This window comes from Peromyscus eremicus, chromosome 9, assembly GCF_949786415.1.
Source record: "Peromyscus eremicus chromosome 9, PerEre_H2_v1, whole genome shotgun sequence".
NCBI classification, from domain to species: domain Eukaryota; kingdom Metazoa; phylum Chordata; class Mammalia; order Rodentia; family Cricetidae; genus Peromyscus; species Peromyscus eremicus.
This window is the reverse complement of record NC_081425.1, coordinates 105,710,395-105,727,672: the sequence shown is the minus strand read 5'-3', so window position 1 is coordinate 105,727,672 and position 17,278 is coordinate 105,710,395. Positions and strand designations below refer to the sequence as shown.

Genomic DNA, 17,278 nt, shown 5'->3' with positions numbered 1-17,278 from the left:
CTGCCTTAAGATCCATAGGCAGCCGAATCAGCTGGATTTGGCACTTGACTAAACTAATAGAAAAGCACTGGGTAGTAGTCATGTTTCTACTAAGCAGCCAAATAAGAGGTAAATGTAGAGAAGAGAATGTCGTTTAAGTTTAAATCTTCCCTGTATAGCCCTGGCTGTCCTGGTACTTTTTTGTTTGTTTGTTTTTGTTTTTCAAGACAGTTTTTCTGTGTAGCTTTGCGCCTTTCCTGGAACTCACTCTGTAGACCAGGCTGGCCTCGAACTCACAGAGATCCGCCTGCCTCTGCCTCCCAAGTGCTGGGATTAAAGGCATGCGCCACTACTGCCCGACTCATCCTGGTACTTTTAATGACTTTAAATTAGCAATGGTTCTCCTGCTTCAGCCTCCACAGTGTTAGGGTTACATAATATGCACTCCTGTCTTAGAATTCAACATATCTTCAACATAACTTAGCAGTTTGAGTTCTGCATGGGCTGCATAGCAACACTGTCTTAAACCCAAAACGAAACCAAACAAACAAAAGTGCAGAGCCAAGAGCTAATGACTTTACAGTATGTTTAGTAGGTCTGTGAGATGAGTGTAGAAGTGCTCTGGTTTTGACAGCCATTTTCATATGTGAAAGTTCAGTAGACTAAGGCCTGAAGACTTGTTCTGTAACATTTGGAAGCACATAGAAAAATGTTTTTCAGCTCCCTTTTATGGATTTAAAAGTATTTTATGGAAATAGCAATAGGAATACAGAATAACATTTGTGTGCATTTATATTTCTGTGCCGTGGAAAACAAGTATATTCAGTAAAACTCTTTAAGTTCAAGATGTGTTTAGGTCAGTTTTTGTGAAAGGATGAAGGCTTTGCTTTCTGTTTGATTTTTACACATCTTCATACTGTTGCTGAGATGGAACCAGGTAGATTTAAATTTTCTTCTTCAGGTTCTTTAGAATTAGTAGTGCTCCCTGGTTATTTCCAAAGCAGTGGATTTCATTGTGGTTGGGCCCAAGGTATCTTTTTACCTTCCAGTGGACATTTGGCAGCATCTGGATATTTTAGTTTATCCTAACTTTGGGGTGTGTGTGTGTGTGTGTGTGTGTGTGTGTGTGTGTGTGTGTATGTGTTTGTGTGCACGCTTCTGACATCTGTTAAGTAAAGACTTAATATGTGATGACCTACCAGTTGTACAGCCTGCTAAGACAAAATGTCATTAACACTAAGGTCCCTGTCCCAAAGGATTTGATTCAAGAGTCATAGAGCAAGAGAACAAAAGTGTCAAAAGAGGGAAGACAGAATAAGTTTATCATAGTTTATTATATTAAACCACACACACACACACACACACACACACACACACACACACACATATGTATATCCATTCCAGAATGGCCTTGAACTTTTATTGTTTTCCTTCATGTTGGGGTGACAAACATACATCACCATACCCAACCATATTTGATTTTTTTTACATGTGTGCATATGTATGTATATATGTACACATGTATGTACACATGTTCACATGTGTATTGGGTGTGCATGCAGAGGCCCAAAGTTGATGTCAAATGTTTTCCTTGATTGCTCTACAGTGTCTTTATTGAGACAAAGTTTCTTGCTAAACTTGAAGTTGCTTTTGTGGCTAGTCTGGCTACTCAGCTTGACTCCAGGGATCCCCTATCACTTCTCTCCACTACTGGAATTACAGGCAGCTGCCATGCTTGCATGGCTTTTATGTGGCTGCTGGGAATTTAAACTCAGGGCTGCTCATTTTTGCAGAAAGCATTTTATTCACTAAGCTATCTCCCCAACTCATATTTTGACGTTGTTGTTGTTGTTATTTGTGTGTATATGTGTCTGAATATGGGGTATGCTAATGTGTTTGTGTCTGTGTGTATACATGGAAGCCAGCCTTCCTTCCTTCCCTGAACCTGGAACTGTGTGTCCTGTACCCCCCACACCCTCAGCTTCTAGCTTAGAAGCCAGCAAGCCCCAGTGACCATTCTTTCTCCACCTGTCCTTGGTGCTGGGACCTCAGGGATGCACTGAACATCCAGCTTGTTATGTGGTCCCTGGTATCTGGATTCTGGTCATTAGCCTTGCTTGGCCAGTGTATGTTTGTTTGTTTGTTTGTTTGTTTGTTTTCTTGTAATTTTCCGGAGCTGAGGACCGAACCCAGGTCCTTGTGCTTGCTAGGCAAGCGCTCTACGGCTGAGCTAAATCCCCATCCCCTTGGCCAGTGTTTCTAACCAGTGAGCCAATTTCATACATATATACAATGTATCTTAATACCGACTCCCCTCCAACTTCCTCTGTACCTTCCTGAGGCTTCTTCCTTCCTTCACCTTCATGTTCTCCTAGTCTTCCTCTTCTTTTTTATAACCATTGAGTCCAGTTAGTGCTGCAGGCACCTGTGTGGGTGTGGGGCCACCCACTTGAGCATGGGAGACCTAGTATTGCTGTATCCAGAAGAAAAATGATTCCTCCTCTCCTGATCCTCAGCTTGGTGTTGAATCTCATGAACCTTCTCCATCATTGCTGGAATACTAATTGGCTTGCTCTTGTGCAGGTCTAATTTGACTTTTTATTTTAAACTTGTGTGTGGGTGGGGGCGCTTGTCTGAGGGGATCAGAAGAAGGTATCATCTCTTGGAGCTGTAGTTACAGGTTGTTGTAAGCTGTCTAACATGGGTGCTGGGATTTGAACTTGGGTCCTCTGGAAGAGCTACAACTGCTCTTAATTGCAGAGCCAACTGTATCCCCTAGTTTAACTTTTTAAAATTATATTTAGATAAGTTGGAGTTTGTCCTTACCAGGTTTATCTTTTAATTTCTTAGGTAAAATTTTCTAGCTAAGTGTAGTCCAATATGATTATTGCATCTTTATGATTAAATATTGTATGACTTTTCTTGGGGAGATAGGAACAAATGTCCCCTTCAGGTAGGACACTGATGACAGACCAAAGAAATTATTCTACAAAGTCTAGCTTAGTGAACCAGTGAATTTATTGGGGTTACTTCCAGGGCTGTAGGTGGTGGATTACTCATAGTAGCTGAATCACTGAGAAAGGACAGAAGTTATACCCCTGGAGCTCCCTATTCAACTTGTAGGCAGTTTAGCCATCCCAGCAGTCTGGATTAACCTTGAGGATCGGCTTGGTGATTCCTGTTACTTTGAACTGTTGAGACCTGTAGGTTTTGTTTACTTTCTGAGTCTGTAACTTTCTCTCAATTCTGAGAGAACAATTACTAGACGAGTACTATAAACACTGTAACTAAATTGACATTTCTCAAAGCAAATGCAAGTTGAATTTATATCGTTTTCGCCTTTGAAATTTAACTATGAAACATTGTTATTGTTGTATTTGCAGTGCTGAGGATTAAACCCAAGGCCTCCTGAATGTTAGCAAAGTCTTTACTTTGGCCCCTGAACTATTACTCTTAAGAAAAACAGAACCAGATATCTTGGTATACTCACAGGTACATACGTCAAAATATAGTTATAAACAAAATTCTTGAAATGCTATGGCATTTGATACAACTTTAAAAATGGCCTTGAGGAGTTGTCTTTACCTCATATATAACATAAGGAGAAAATTTCCTGTTTCTAATCAAAGCCATTAGGTGGTGATCTTATGGTGAGGCCTGAATTTTGGTGGTGGTGAAAACTGAAATGGTTGCCTAAATTAAGCCATGTGAATGTAGCAGTGTGGAGGATGTGGTCTGGCCTTGTGCTCCTTCAAGTATTGTAAATGAAGAAAGTCTGCATTTGGTTTATATGGATTTTTTTTCTTCAATAATTTCCTTCTAATTTATCTGTAGAAATCAAATTAAGACCAAATATTCACTTTTATTATATTTATGCTGACCTACTACTGTGTTATCATTTTTGCTTTTTATGGTAATACTTTTAATGTTATTAGCTGTCACTAAATTACTAGTAGGTTTAAAGTATTGAAAAATAATTAAGTGAGCATTTTTGTGAATGAATAATTTATTTTCTTAAAATTCTCCCATGAAATGTATGAGCAAATAGCATTATGTAGGACAGATAAAGTTATATATAGTTTAACTTTGAGGATAGGTGATGTGTTGAAACATTGTGGCTTTGACATTGACTAGTACTTGATTTGAATAGTGACCAAGTTCATGGTAACTAACTTAAAGAACTCTTGTGAAATTAGGAATGTTTGAGTAGTCCAGCAAAGAATGAGTAGTTTCCGGAGGTAGGACACGGTTTCTTGAATAGATGGGTATTGTTGGTTTTTTTTTTCTTTTAGGGGGTCTGCCACCCAGCTCCCAAATAAATCACACATGGAGGCTTATCTTTAATTATAAATACCCGACCATAGCTTGGCTTATTTCTAGGCAGCTTTCTTTAAATTATCTTGTCTACCTTTTGCCTCTGGGCTTTTATCTTTCTCTTACTTCTGTAAGTCTTTTTTTTTTTTTTTTTTGGTTTTTCGAGACAGGGTTTCTCTGTGTAGCTTTGCGCCTTTCCTGGAACTCACTTGGTAGCCCAGGCTGGCCTTGAACTCACAAAGATCCACCTGGCTCTGCCTCCCGAGTGCTGGGATTAAAGGCGTGCGCCACCACCGCCCGGCTCTTCTGTAAGTCTTATTCTTACTCCATTGCTGATTGTGTGTGTGGCTGGCCCCTGATGTCCTCCTCCTTCCTCTCTCATTCCTTGATCCTCTTCTATATATTCTCTCTGCCTGCCAGCCCTGCTTATCCTTTCTCCTGCCTTGCTATTGGCTGTTCAGATCTTTATTAGACCATTGGGTGTTTTAGACAGGCACAGTAACACAGCTTCACAGAGTTAAACAAATGTAACATAAACAAAAGTAACACACCTTAAAATAATATTCTACAACAGATGGGTGTATGGATCAGTGAGTGAATTTGTGTACTTGGGGCTGAGAACTGAACATAGGACCTTTATGCATGCTGATCACCTTTTTTAATTATTTTCTCATGTAACACTTAGTTTCACTTGAACAGCTGAAAGTATGGCATATAATAGATGTTTCCTCAAACATAAATGAAGAGAGCCTTTTACTTTCAATAAGACAATTGATTATGTGTGTGTGTGTGTGTGTATGTATAGTTTTTAACTAGTAATAATAAATAATCATCTGGGCTTTCAGGCAAAAAGGACTTTAGAAAACTTGTGTCTACCAGCCTCCTGACACTGATATTTCTCAATCCTTGGTCTTAACCACACATGGTGATAGTTTTGTTGACACATGTGAGTTGTTATTTTTCTTACCATGTCATGAAATATGACATTTAGAAAGACACAAATATTCTGTATGATAACCATTCAAATTATAAAAACCAGAGTGGAGGCACTTGAGAAGTTGAATAAGGAAGATTTCTGTGACTTCTAGCATTCTAGTCTGTAGAATACCTTGTCTCAAAAAGGAAAACTGGTTGGGGAGATTGTTCAGTGGGTAGCTTTGCAAACATGAAAACCTGAGTTTGGGTCCCCAGCACCCACAAAAAAAACAGAGCTAGTGTGTACCTGTGACTCTAGTGCTAGTGTCCAGAGACTGGTAGATCTTTGGAGGCTCACTGGCCATCCAGTCTATTCAAAATGGCAAACTCTGTTTAATGAGGGACTTTGTCTGTTTCCCCACTCTCACAGACACACATACCAAAGCTAAAAAGAAGACACGAATACATACAGACACACACTACAAAACTAAAAAGAAGACAAGAATACATACACAAATGGGTTTTGATAACTGTATACGGAATATTCATTTGAAATTGTTTCAGGTTTCACATTGCAGCTAACTTTACAGAAATGGTTTGAGTTGAATTGGTGTTAAAGAGGAGTTTCCACTGTTAATTGAGAAGAATATTTGCTATGTGTGATGGCAATACCATTATCATCCCAGCACTTGGGAGACTGAGGCAGGAGGATTACAAGTTTCAGGCCAGCCTAGACTACATAGGGAGAACTTGTTTCAATCAAACAAAAACACAAAGTTATCCTCACTGAAGTTTGGATTGTTTTTGATATACTTATTTTCATTAAGGTGTTACATAAGTTACCATGTATTTTTTTTTATTGTTTTCTAAATAAACTCTTTAGTTTTTTGAGTTTTAATTCTACTATGGTAAAAGTAGATGTAACTATCAGAAACAAAAGCCCCTTGAAGTTTCCAGTAAAAAGAGTATGGAAGGGTCTTGGTCAGGTGCTGGGGCTATGTTGCTTATTTTTGTCTTCCCTTCAAGTTGTTAGAGATTATAGGATGGAGGTAATGTGGTATAAATTTAGTACTCCTCAAAAACAAGATCTCTCTGAATAAAAGCATTTGGGTTGTGCTGCAATTAAGTTTAGCTTACTGAAAAGTACAGTAAGGTACACACATACACTTAAATATCCACACACAGGATACTTAGACTATGCTTTCTTTGTTTTAATGTTGTTGAGAGACTTCCTTTAAACTGGTTGCTTCATTCTTTCAGTTCATCTTTCCTTTCTTGCCCCCCCCCCCTTTCTCTTCCCTACACTTTGTTTTAAAGATAAAGTTTCATGGCACTCCCCTCAGCTAGCTGTGAATTCACCATGTGGTAGACGCTGGCCTTGTGAATTCTTGGTCGTCTTGTCTCCATCTCCCAAGTGCAGGGATTGCAAAAACACCTGGCTTCTTTCAATATTTCTAAATGTGTTTGTTACAGTTCAGATCTGGCTAGTGCCCTGACCCCTTTCTAAGTTGTAGTTAACAGCTTGGAAGATTAGGTAACATAGAAGACAGTGATTGGCTGCTCCATAAAAGCAACTTAGAGGAGTTCATCTGTATAAAGCACAGTGACCTAAATCAGATGTGCCCTCACTGCCCCTGGACTCTTCTAGGGATTTACTGCATTGTAAAAACAAGGCCTGTCCTGTCAGTATTACTATGGAAAGATTTCGGCTGGCGAGGAAGTTACATGTAGGTATCTATTAGTTAGAATTTGTGTTTTATTTACAGATAAACTTTAATCTTTCTAAACTTTATAGTGTATCTTGGAGAAATGTGGGGTTCAGTTAACGCTGGCTTAGAATTATCATCTCCTCTGTCCTTGGCTGTGGAACTCATCTGCGGAAGAGTAAAGCCTGTGTAAAGTTAGGAACATTGGCAGCATCTGTACCACTGTACAAAGTTTTTTTCAAGGAAGGGCATATGGGAGGCTTGGAGGAAGGAAAGGCAAGGGGATGATGTAATTATACTATAATCTCAAAAAATAAAAGAAATAATTAAAAACAGTTACATAGCTAAGATAGTTGGAAAGAAATCACATCATATTAAGCACATTTGGAAGCTAAGATGTTTGGTAGCTAAAATTACTCTCTATAATGTTTAGTAATCAGAATCTATGAGAGGTCTTGCTTTTGGGTTATAGCCACATGTGATGATAGAAAAATAAATTTCTAATGGGGATCTCTGATGTCTCTTTTAATACTGGATTTTCCTAGCTTTGGTGTCAAAAGCTCTTATACTAGGTTAAAATGATACATTTTAAGTAACTTTAACATGTTATTCATACTATGCTAAGTCCCATATTTTGATAATTTGACCAAGAAAAGTATATGTTGTAAATGTTGCTTTTTCAGGCAAGGGAAATGACTAAGAGAAATTTTAGTTATAGCATGTAATTTTAGTAAAAAAATGATTTGTTTGATTTTTTTTTTTTACTAGGATTCTTATTTGTGAATTGAATTTTGACTTTATGCTGATTCTGGGCTTTCAAAAATATAAATTGAACGATTACATTTTAAAGTATCATTTATGCTCTGTGTTTGGAAGGGATCTTTTAAAGATTTATTATTATTATTATTATGTGTAGTTGTGTGTGCTGCATATGGGTGTATGCATGTGAGTGCAGGTTCCTGCATCAGATTCCCGGGAGCTAGAGTTAGAGTGGTTGTTAGCCCCTGATACGGGCCTCTGGGAGAGCAGCAAGTGCTCTTAACTGTTAAGCTGCCTCTCTAGTCCCTAGAAGGGATTTTTTTTTCCCTTTTAATATTATGTGCTTTGGTATTTTGCCTGCATGTATGTCTGTGTGAAGCTGTTGGATCCCTGGAACTTAAGTTATACACAGTTGTGAGCTGTCATATGGGTTCTGGGAATTGAACCCAGGTCCTCTAGAAGAACAGCCAGTAATCTTAACCCCTGAGCCATCTCTTCAGCCCCGCCTCCCAAGGGATCTTTGAGTTTTTTAATTTTTTAAAATTTTTAATAGTGACTTATTCTTTCAGACATAATGGACTTTCAGCACATTAAAATAAAGGACTTCCCAGGGCCCAGATACTGCTTGATGCTGGGAACTGAGTGGAGAACAAACCAGATGTGCTTACTGACTTTAGTAATTTATTGTTCAGCCTGTGAGATAATTAAGTGATTCCATGAATTTGTTATTAAGTAAGAAATGCTGTATTATGACAAGTGACCTTGATCTGTAGTTTAGTGAATCAACAGTTCACATAAATGGCAGTCAGGCCTTGGCTTTTCATTGTAGTTCTTTTACTGGCAATGTGATTGAACAAGTCACTTAAACTTCGCATATTTCTTTCATCATTTAGATTAAAAGAAAGAAGGAAAGAAAGAATGAAAATTGAATTGGAAAAACAAATCATATTCCATGTAGATGCCTTTATGGTCTCATTGGTCAGGATTTCAAAAGATAATTCCTTTGCCTCCAGATCCCGATCCCCCCCCCCCCCCCCCGAGGATCATGTCTTAAATAAACCAGTAAGTTGGAGGCTTGAGTTTTCACTCATTGACACATACCCGATTGTAGTATAATACTCACATTGTGCCCTGGGTATTTGCTAAGTGAATGAGTTTTAGTTCCAAATCCTTAAGGAAATTATGCTTGTTCTCCTCCCTACCTCGTCCCTCCTTCCCTCACTCTGCTCTTCTCCTTTTCCTTCTCTTTTTCCACTTTTCCTTCCCTTTATGTTTTTGAGACATGACTTCATACTACAGCTGAACCCAGCTTGGAACTCTAGCAGTCCAATTATCTCAACCTCCCAGTTTTGGGAATTGCAGTTTGGGGTCACCACACCTGATTTGTAGACCTTGAAAAGCATTCAGTCAGTCTTTGTAGACCTCCTCACATCCCACTCTGGTTTTCTATAGTAAAGAGGTAGTTATACAAGTTGGTGTGTGTGTGTGTGTGTGTGTGTGTGTGTGTGTGTGTGTGTTACAAGATCTTACTATATATACCTGGCTGACTAGAAGACCAAGCTGGCCTCAAATTCATGACAGTTCTCTTCTCTGCCTCCTAACTGGAATTACAGGTGTGTATTACTATATTTCTCTCTGTACCCCAGGCTGTCCTGGAATACACTATATAGTCCAGGGTGGAACTTGTGATAATTGTTGGTCTTGGCCTCTTATGCTAGAATTACAGACATGAGCCATTATGCTAGGCTAACATCAGTAATTAAAATAATATTTAAAAATTTTTATCTCTGTTACTTTGTACATATTTGACTGCTAAAGTATTCTTGTGTCTTAGCAAGTCTGTGTTGGTTAAATCTTGGAGTGAGTATGTCTCTTTGTAAAACAGTGAAATCTTAGTGTTTAAATTTCACACAGAACCCAGTGAGGTTTTTGAACTGGCTGGTGACAGTAATCCTCTGTTACGTGCCTAAGCTCTCGTTGTTGCCGAGGCTTTTCCTCGCCAGTGCTTGTCTCATCTCACTCCAGTTTCCCTGCTCTCATACTTCCTTTTTTTCACATTCCCTTTGTTTTATTTTCCTTAGAGGCTTTTTGTTCAAATTTGGATTGTCTTTAGTTAAAATTCAAATTCCAGCATAATGTCACGGCACAAGAAAAGTCAGATCTATAGATGAATAAGTCAGATGTTATGCCTTTTACCTGTTTCCCAGCACCCAGAAGGCTAGGATAGGAAGATTTCCTGCAGCATGTGAATTCCAGTCAAGCCCAGGGTAGAGATTGAGGTCTTGTTTCAAAACAGACAAGCAAGACATAGGGAAAGAAAAAGGAACCCAAATTATATCAGCATTCAAATTTGATTTCCTCTAGTCCTGAAGACACCTTATTTCTATGCTGTGTACTACACATTCCTTTATCAAGGAATAGTAAGTTGTTTCTAGCCTTTTCCTATTACAAGCGCTGCTGTAATAAATAACCTTGGGTACCTGTTACTTCATGTGTAACATTTAATCTCTTTCTGGAATAAGATATCCACGTGCCTTATGGATAATTAGTATTATATTTTATGTTGTAATATAGTGGTGTTTATAAATTTAAAAAAATTGACACCAGAGCAGAATTAAGATAAGATTAGATTGAGCCTGACTTGCATAGATATAATTTGGATGCTTTTTTATTCTTTTGTGTTTTTGGTTTTTCTTGTGACATGGCATTATTTATTTAGGTAGATGTTGTCGGTGTTATTCTTAGCTATTGCTATCTTTAGTTTACTGCTGTGTTCTTAGAGGTAAAAATGTTGAAAGAGTCTTTTCTATGTGAAAATTTAAAAATAATTGACATTGAAGTGTGAATATTTAAAATGTTATACAAGAGGTGAAATGCCACTAGGACTGCTGGGCTCTGTTCATTAGTGTCTCCTTAGTGGGCTCATTACAAACATTTAATATGCACATGGATTTGCATGTCAACTTTTAAAAAGAATGCACCTTTTGCATGGAGTATTAATTTTCTGTGCATTGAAATGGCATAAAGCATTATTCTAAAACAATCGCACCTAAAAACCATGCATTTAGACCAAGTTTTTACCCCCTTCAAATACCCAGTGCCTTTGTTCTGGCGGTTTTAGTCTGTGGTCACATGTACCCTTTGTACTTTTGTTGTATTTCTTCCCATACAGCCAGATGGCCAATTTTTACAGCCTACACAACACAGGCAGTTACAACAGATGCTGTCTTTACTACTCATGTTCCACAGTTGAAAGACTAGGGAAGGGAGAAGGGCATTTGTCTCCTGTGCTCCTTTGGTCAGTCAGTGCTCTAAGTTTTTATTGGCTTGTTTTTGTTTTTGTGTTTTAAAAGACAGGGTCCCATGTCACCCAGGCTGACCTTGAACTCCCTGTGCATCCTTAGATGACCTTTGAACTTGTGATTCTCCTGCTTCTACCTTCCAAGTGCTGGGGACTGAAAGCCAGCACTGTATTCATGCCAGCTAATCACACATACACATACCTAGCCCTATGTCTGTAATATTTTTATATTTAAAAGATTTTAACTTTAAGCCAGTTTTGGTGGCTCATATCTTTAATTCTAGGATTGTCATTGGCTCAAAGCTAGTTTGGGTTACAGAATTAAACAGCGCCCCCCCCCCCCCCAACTTTAGGGCTAGGGATATAACTCTGTGCCAGAGCATTTGCCTGACATATGCAAGAACCTAGGTTCAGTCCCCAGAACTGTCAAAAACTCAATAATAAAATTAACTGTATTTTGTTATGCTAGTTACATTTGAGAACTGTAATAGCAACTGTATGATATTTGAACTTAGTTTTCCTTCAGACACATTTTTCTGAGCAGTTAATAATTTGTTGCAGATTCCATCAAACCTTTCTCTTCACTTATTACTAAACAGAAATAAACACACATGGAAACAGACATTTGGGAACAAAACTGGTTTAATTGATTTTTAGTGTGTATGTGATTTATTTATAACTCTGTAAATTACTTTTTCACCAAATAATATATCCTTGAGATCTTTCCTAACTATGTATTTAGATCTACTTTCAGCTTGCTTTCCTTTCTTTCCTTCTTCCTTCCCTCCCTCCCCCTCCTTCCCCCTCTTCCTTCCTTCCTTCCTTCCTTCCTTCCTCCTTCCCTCCTTCCATCCTTTCTTTCTTCCTTTCTTCCTTCCTTCCTTCCTTCCTTCCTTCCTTCCTTCCTTCCTTCCTTCCTTCCTCCCTCCCTCCCTCCCTCCCTCCTTCCCTCCCTCCCTCTCTTTCTTTTGTACCCAGGGTAGTCTTGAACTCAATTCGTACCCTAAAGTCCTTCCAAGAGTCTCCTCTTTCTGCCTCTCAAGTGTTAGTTGGTATGAGAGGTCTTTGCTACCTCAAAACTTGCTTCCAGTTTTTAGGTTTTGCCCCCCCACACACACTGTGTGTGTGTGTGTGTGTGTGTGTGTGTGTGTGTGTGTGTGCCAAACCCAGAGCCTGTGCATGTTAGGTAAGCATTCTCCTACAGAGCTACATTCCCAGCCATTTCTTAGTTTAAGAAATACAAGTGGCCTGTTTTTGTTTCTTTTCTTTTTTCTTTATAAGTAGAAGTTATAGGCCTTGTGTGGCACAGGAGGCAGAGGCAGGCAGGTCTTTGTGAAGTCAAGATCAGCCTAGTCTATATAGAAAGTTGCGGGCCAACCAGGGTTACACAGTGAGACCTTGTCTAAAAAAAAACAAAAAACAAAAAAACAAAAAAAACAAAGAACCTACTACATTGAGAATGGAAGGGAATTGTAGAGTATAGTCTCCCAGGAATAAGATGAGTAGATTAGTAAAGGGGGTGTCCACCCACCTCCTCTGAGGATTTTTGCACAAGTGGAAGTATTTTTCTTTGACAAATATTTAAAATGATAGAGTATGTATATTTTTAACTCAATATAGTCGTAAAGTAAGTGTAATGAAAATATAAAGTAAATGGTAGATAGTGGACTTAGGGTATTTTTAGTGCAAGCTGATTAGCATTGTTGATGCATCTGAACACGTAAGTAGAGCTGTGTTGTTTGTTTGAGGCCAGGAATTAGTTGTATTGTTTCTTATCCTGGCAGTTGTACAGGCTAAATGAAGGCTTGGATGGGAGCAGTTAATCCCTTTCGTGTGGACAGTATGTTGCCTATGAGGATACAGCCTTGGCCTCTTAGGTTTAGGAGAGAGCTGGTCAGTTGGAGGATTGGTGCGTATGTGAACTCACAGACTGGCAGCATGTTCAGGGCCTTCATGGGTCTAAGCCAGATGGAGTCTCAGCAGTGAGAGGGGAGAGTTTACAAAGCCCCATACCTAACCCAGTATCTTCAGTTGATAACTTCTCACGAAGGAAAAATAAATTTTCTTTAAAGGATTCTCACTGGGTGTACAAACCACTATTAAGGACAGACCCCATGCCCAACAGTAACACAAAACAAACTCAATGGTGTTTTTGGAAGATCTTTGTCTCATAATGCTCAATCCTGCTGTGTTTAGAAGGCTTTGTTATCATGGTGTCCTCCATACCTCTTCTGGCTCTTACCCACTTTCTGCCTCCTTTTCTGCAGTGTTCCCCGAGCCCTGAGGGGAGACATCCCTTTTAGGACTGAATGTTCTGAGTTCTCTTACTCTGCACATAGTCCAGCTTTGGGTCTCTGCATTTATTCCCATGTGCTGCAAGAACAATGATGCCTGAACAAGACACTGATCTATGAGAATAGCAGAATATCATTAGGAGTCATTTTATTGGCTAATTTCGTTAGTAGAAGATTGGATTTCCCCTAGATCCCTGTCCTCTCAGGTACTTGGCTATCCAAGCAGTGTCTTGTATGGATTCCATCTTAAATCCAATCAGATACTAGTTGATTACTCCTAAAAGCTTTGTACCACGATTGCATGAATGCGTCTTGCAGGCAGTTACCATTATCAATGAAAGGGTTTATAGCTGGGTTGGTGTTTCCTTTTCTCCTCTGGTAGCATGCAGAGTACCTTCCAGTATCATGAACACTAGTAGTAGGGATGAAGTAGTTAGGCACCAGCTCAACTTCTCCATGTTCACTAAGGTGTGTAAGTGCTGTCTTCAATAATGGGGCCTTATCATCAGTTTGTGGGAGCAACCAAAAACCTTGGCAATAGGCTGGATTGAGTGTCCTTGGGTCCCCCTTTGGCCAAAAACTCAGTTAGGTTTTTACCCATTCCCAGAACTGGAAGTTTCATTTAGTGACAAGAGATATTTGTTGGGTTTTGTAGTTTCTCACCCTTAAGCTGTTTTAGGGCCTGGCTTTGTTTCTGACTTTGGCCCTATTACTAAGGAAGTCTGACTAACTGGTGTCTCTTTTCTCAGTTTACTGTGTGGAATTGTCTCATGGTTCATACAGCCTCTTACAGCAAGTCATTTAACTTCTTTGAATTGACTTGAACACTGCCAATTTGGAGATCTATTTGAGGTTTTCTTTGGGTGTCTAGCTTTAGAAAGTAAGCCTGGATAACAGAAAACTTTTATTTCCTTGGAATGCTATGCCTGGTGCTGAATTTGGTGGATTAGCTAGTGAGTTGGGATAGCAAGAAATTTATTTGAAAATTCAAGCAGACCAACCCTGTTTCTGAGTTTAGATAGTGAGAATTTGGGGAAAGCTAATAAACAGCTTGTTAATTTATTGTGAGTATATGGAAAAGCCTTACACCGCAGGCCAGCACTGCTAAAGTTGTGCAAATCTTTCCTGGCACAACAGCCTATGCAGGGTTCAGAGAGTCAAATGTGGTTGTGCTCAAACCCAGAACCAGGCTTTGAGAGATGGTGTGTTACCTGTTTGCATGTGTTGACAGAGCAAATACATTTATACTGTGTAGATGATGGTGATCACAACGTTCTTTTAAAGTTGTTAGGACTTGAGAAAGGAAGTATAAGCTACAACCTCCTTTAACATGGTACCAACTATTTTGTAATACAAGTGTTTACAGAATATATTTTTGTAGAGCTGGGGAAGGGAGCAGCTTGAAACTTAGACTTGATTAAGGTTGAGTGTTCACATAATAAGCCAGAATTTCCCTAGAGGTTACAATTTTGGCTTTTCCTTTGTAGGGAAATGAACCATTCTAATTTTTGCTGTTTGTTAACTTACAAGTAAATATGGTACTACACATTGAGCTCACCACTTATTTTGGACAGTGTTGTGTTTATCTGTAATCCATGGCAATGGTTGTTTTCCTTTATGATTTTGGAGCAAATGTCAAAACAAGCATTCCACTCTGACACTTAAGACAGCATTCCTTTCACATAAGATCAATTACCACCCCCCACTCCCCACCCCACCTTTGGCCTTGGGTGTGTTTTATTGGGGATAAATGTAGTATTTTTTTTTTAAAAAAAATAGTTTACAGCTCTTTGCTGATTTTATTCTTAACTTTTGGTTTTTCAAGACAGGGTTTCTCTATGTAGTTTTGGTGCCTGCCCTGGAACTCGCTCTGTAGACCAGGCTGGCCTCAAACTCACATAGATCCACCTGGCTCTGCCTCCCCAGTGCTGGAATTAAAGGTGTGCGCCACTGACGCCTGGCATAATTGTGAATTTAAAAAGTTCTTATAAACACTTTTAAAAAGATGCAGTTGCTTTCAGAACATTTTGTGAGAAGGTATCTGCTTTTGGTTCTTTGAAATAATATGTGCATTGGTTTATAGTAAAGCAGAATGTCTTGTTTCTAGGGTCCTGATGAGGAAGCCATTGTAGATCTTGGCAAAACTAGCTCAACTGTGAACACCAAGTTTGAAAAAGAAGAACTAGAAAGTAAGTTCATTTAAAATAATTTCTTATGCTTAGCAGGGAAATGAGCAACTGATGCTGTCAGTGTTTTCTTAAGTTTTACTTACTGCTTCTGGAAATGTTGCTGTGGGGTCAGTATTTGTTTAGAAGACTGAATGCTTTTCTAGTGTAGTGCAATGAATAATAGTGTAGAAGATATTCTTATCTATGGGCAGACTATCTCCTGATAATTTATTGTTTGTTGAATTATTGGCATAGATAGATTTCATAAAGCCTTTCCCACCTCATTGATAGTTGCCATTACTTGGGAAAATGAAAGGTAATGATTACAAACTGTGCTCATTTCCCACACTTTGGGTAGACTGGCCAGAGTACTGGAGTTTAAGCCACAGTGTCACTAGTTGTCATCAGTTGCTCATTTCATTGGTGCTACAGTAACCACCACTTAGAATTGTGTAACAAATGAGCTCTTTGTCCTCCCTAAATGGGAAGAAATCTTATTAGATAGTTCCTTTTCTTCCTTTTCTTTTGGAAATAGTTTTGGAGTTATAGAATGTCAGCATACACAGTACAGAACATTTCTGTGTGCACCTTACACAGGTTCATCTAACGTTAAGAATATTAATTTTGAAATCATACCATTTGTGAAAATACAGAAGTTAACACTGGAGAACTAGAAAATGGTTTACTTACAGTTTCCTAAGCTACAGCTTTTATTTGGAATTCACTAGTTTCCTACTAACGGCCTTTTCTGTTCCAAGGACCCAGTTGACACAGTGTAAAATCTGTAGCACCTTTAGTTATGTCTCCCTAGTCTCCTTTAATCTGTATGAGTTTCTCATTCTGACCTAGTTTCATGACAGTGACAGTGGAGGAGGAGTGAGTGAGTGGGTTTGTGCTTTGTACAGTGGCCCTCAGTTTGCAGTAATACCCATCTCTGTGCAACATGTCTGTGGATATGAGACCACGTGTTATTGTTGAGTTAATGTGGAACATTTGGCTAAACTGGTGTTCATGGCAAAGTTTTCATAGACACTTTAGGGACTTTTTATGTTAAAATTTGCCAGTCCTGATGAAAGCAGATACAGAGATCCATGGCCAGGCCCCAGGTGGAGCTACAGGAGTCCAATCAGCGAGAGAGAGGAGGGATTCTATGAGTAAGAGATATTGAGACCATGATTGGAAAAAGCACAGGGACAAATAGCCAAATTAGTGGAAATACATGAACTATGAACCAATAGCTGAGGAGCCCCCATGGAACTGGATCAGGCCCTCTGGATAAGTGGTTAGCTTGAACTATTTAGGAGGCCCCCAGGCAATGGGACTGGGACCTGTCCTTAGTGCATGAGCTGGCTTTTTGGAACCTAGGGCCTATGCTGGGGCACTTTGCTCAGCCTAGGTGAAGGGTGGAGGGGACTGGACCTGCCTCAACTGAATCTACCAGGCTGAGCTGAATCCCCAGAGGAGACCTTGCCTTGGGGGAGGTGGGAATGGGGGATGGATTGGGGGGAGGGCGGGGGGGGGGGGGTGGCAGGAGGAGGGAGGACATGGGAATCTGTGGCTCATATGTAAAATTAAATTAATTATAAAATAAAAAAAAAAATTGCCAGTCCTACATCAGGCTCATAATCTGTTGCTGTTAAAAAAGAGATGGAGGCCAGGCGGTGGTGGCAGACGCCTTTAATCCCAGCACTCGGGAGGCAGAGGCAGGCGGATGTCTGTGAGTTTGAGGCTAGCCTGGGCTACAGAGTGAGTTCCAGGTGCAAAGCTACACAGAAAAACTCTGTCTCAAAAAAACCCCAAAAAACCAAAAAAAAAAAAAAAAAAAAAAAAAGAGAGAGAGAG

General features: G+C 39.3%; 1 protein-coding gene across 3 annotated transcripts in view; it reads left to right on the top strand.

Moving 5' to 3' along the window:
• The window catches only part of Slc4a7 (solute carrier family 4 member 7), a 90,391-nt gene that overhangs the window by 12,293 nt on the left and 60,820 nt on the right, over window positions 1-17,278 (top strand). For all 3 annotated transcript variants that reach the window (XR_009381412.1, XM_059274198.1, XM_059274199.1), the window contains exon 2: window positions 15,376-15,457. Coding sequence is in view for 2 of the 3 variants with exons in the window: in XM_059274198.1 (XP_059130181.1) it covers window positions 15,376-15,457 (82 nt within the window). In the remaining variant the exon portion in view is untranslated. The remainder of the gene's footprint in view (window positions 1-15,375; window positions 15,458-17,278) is intronic.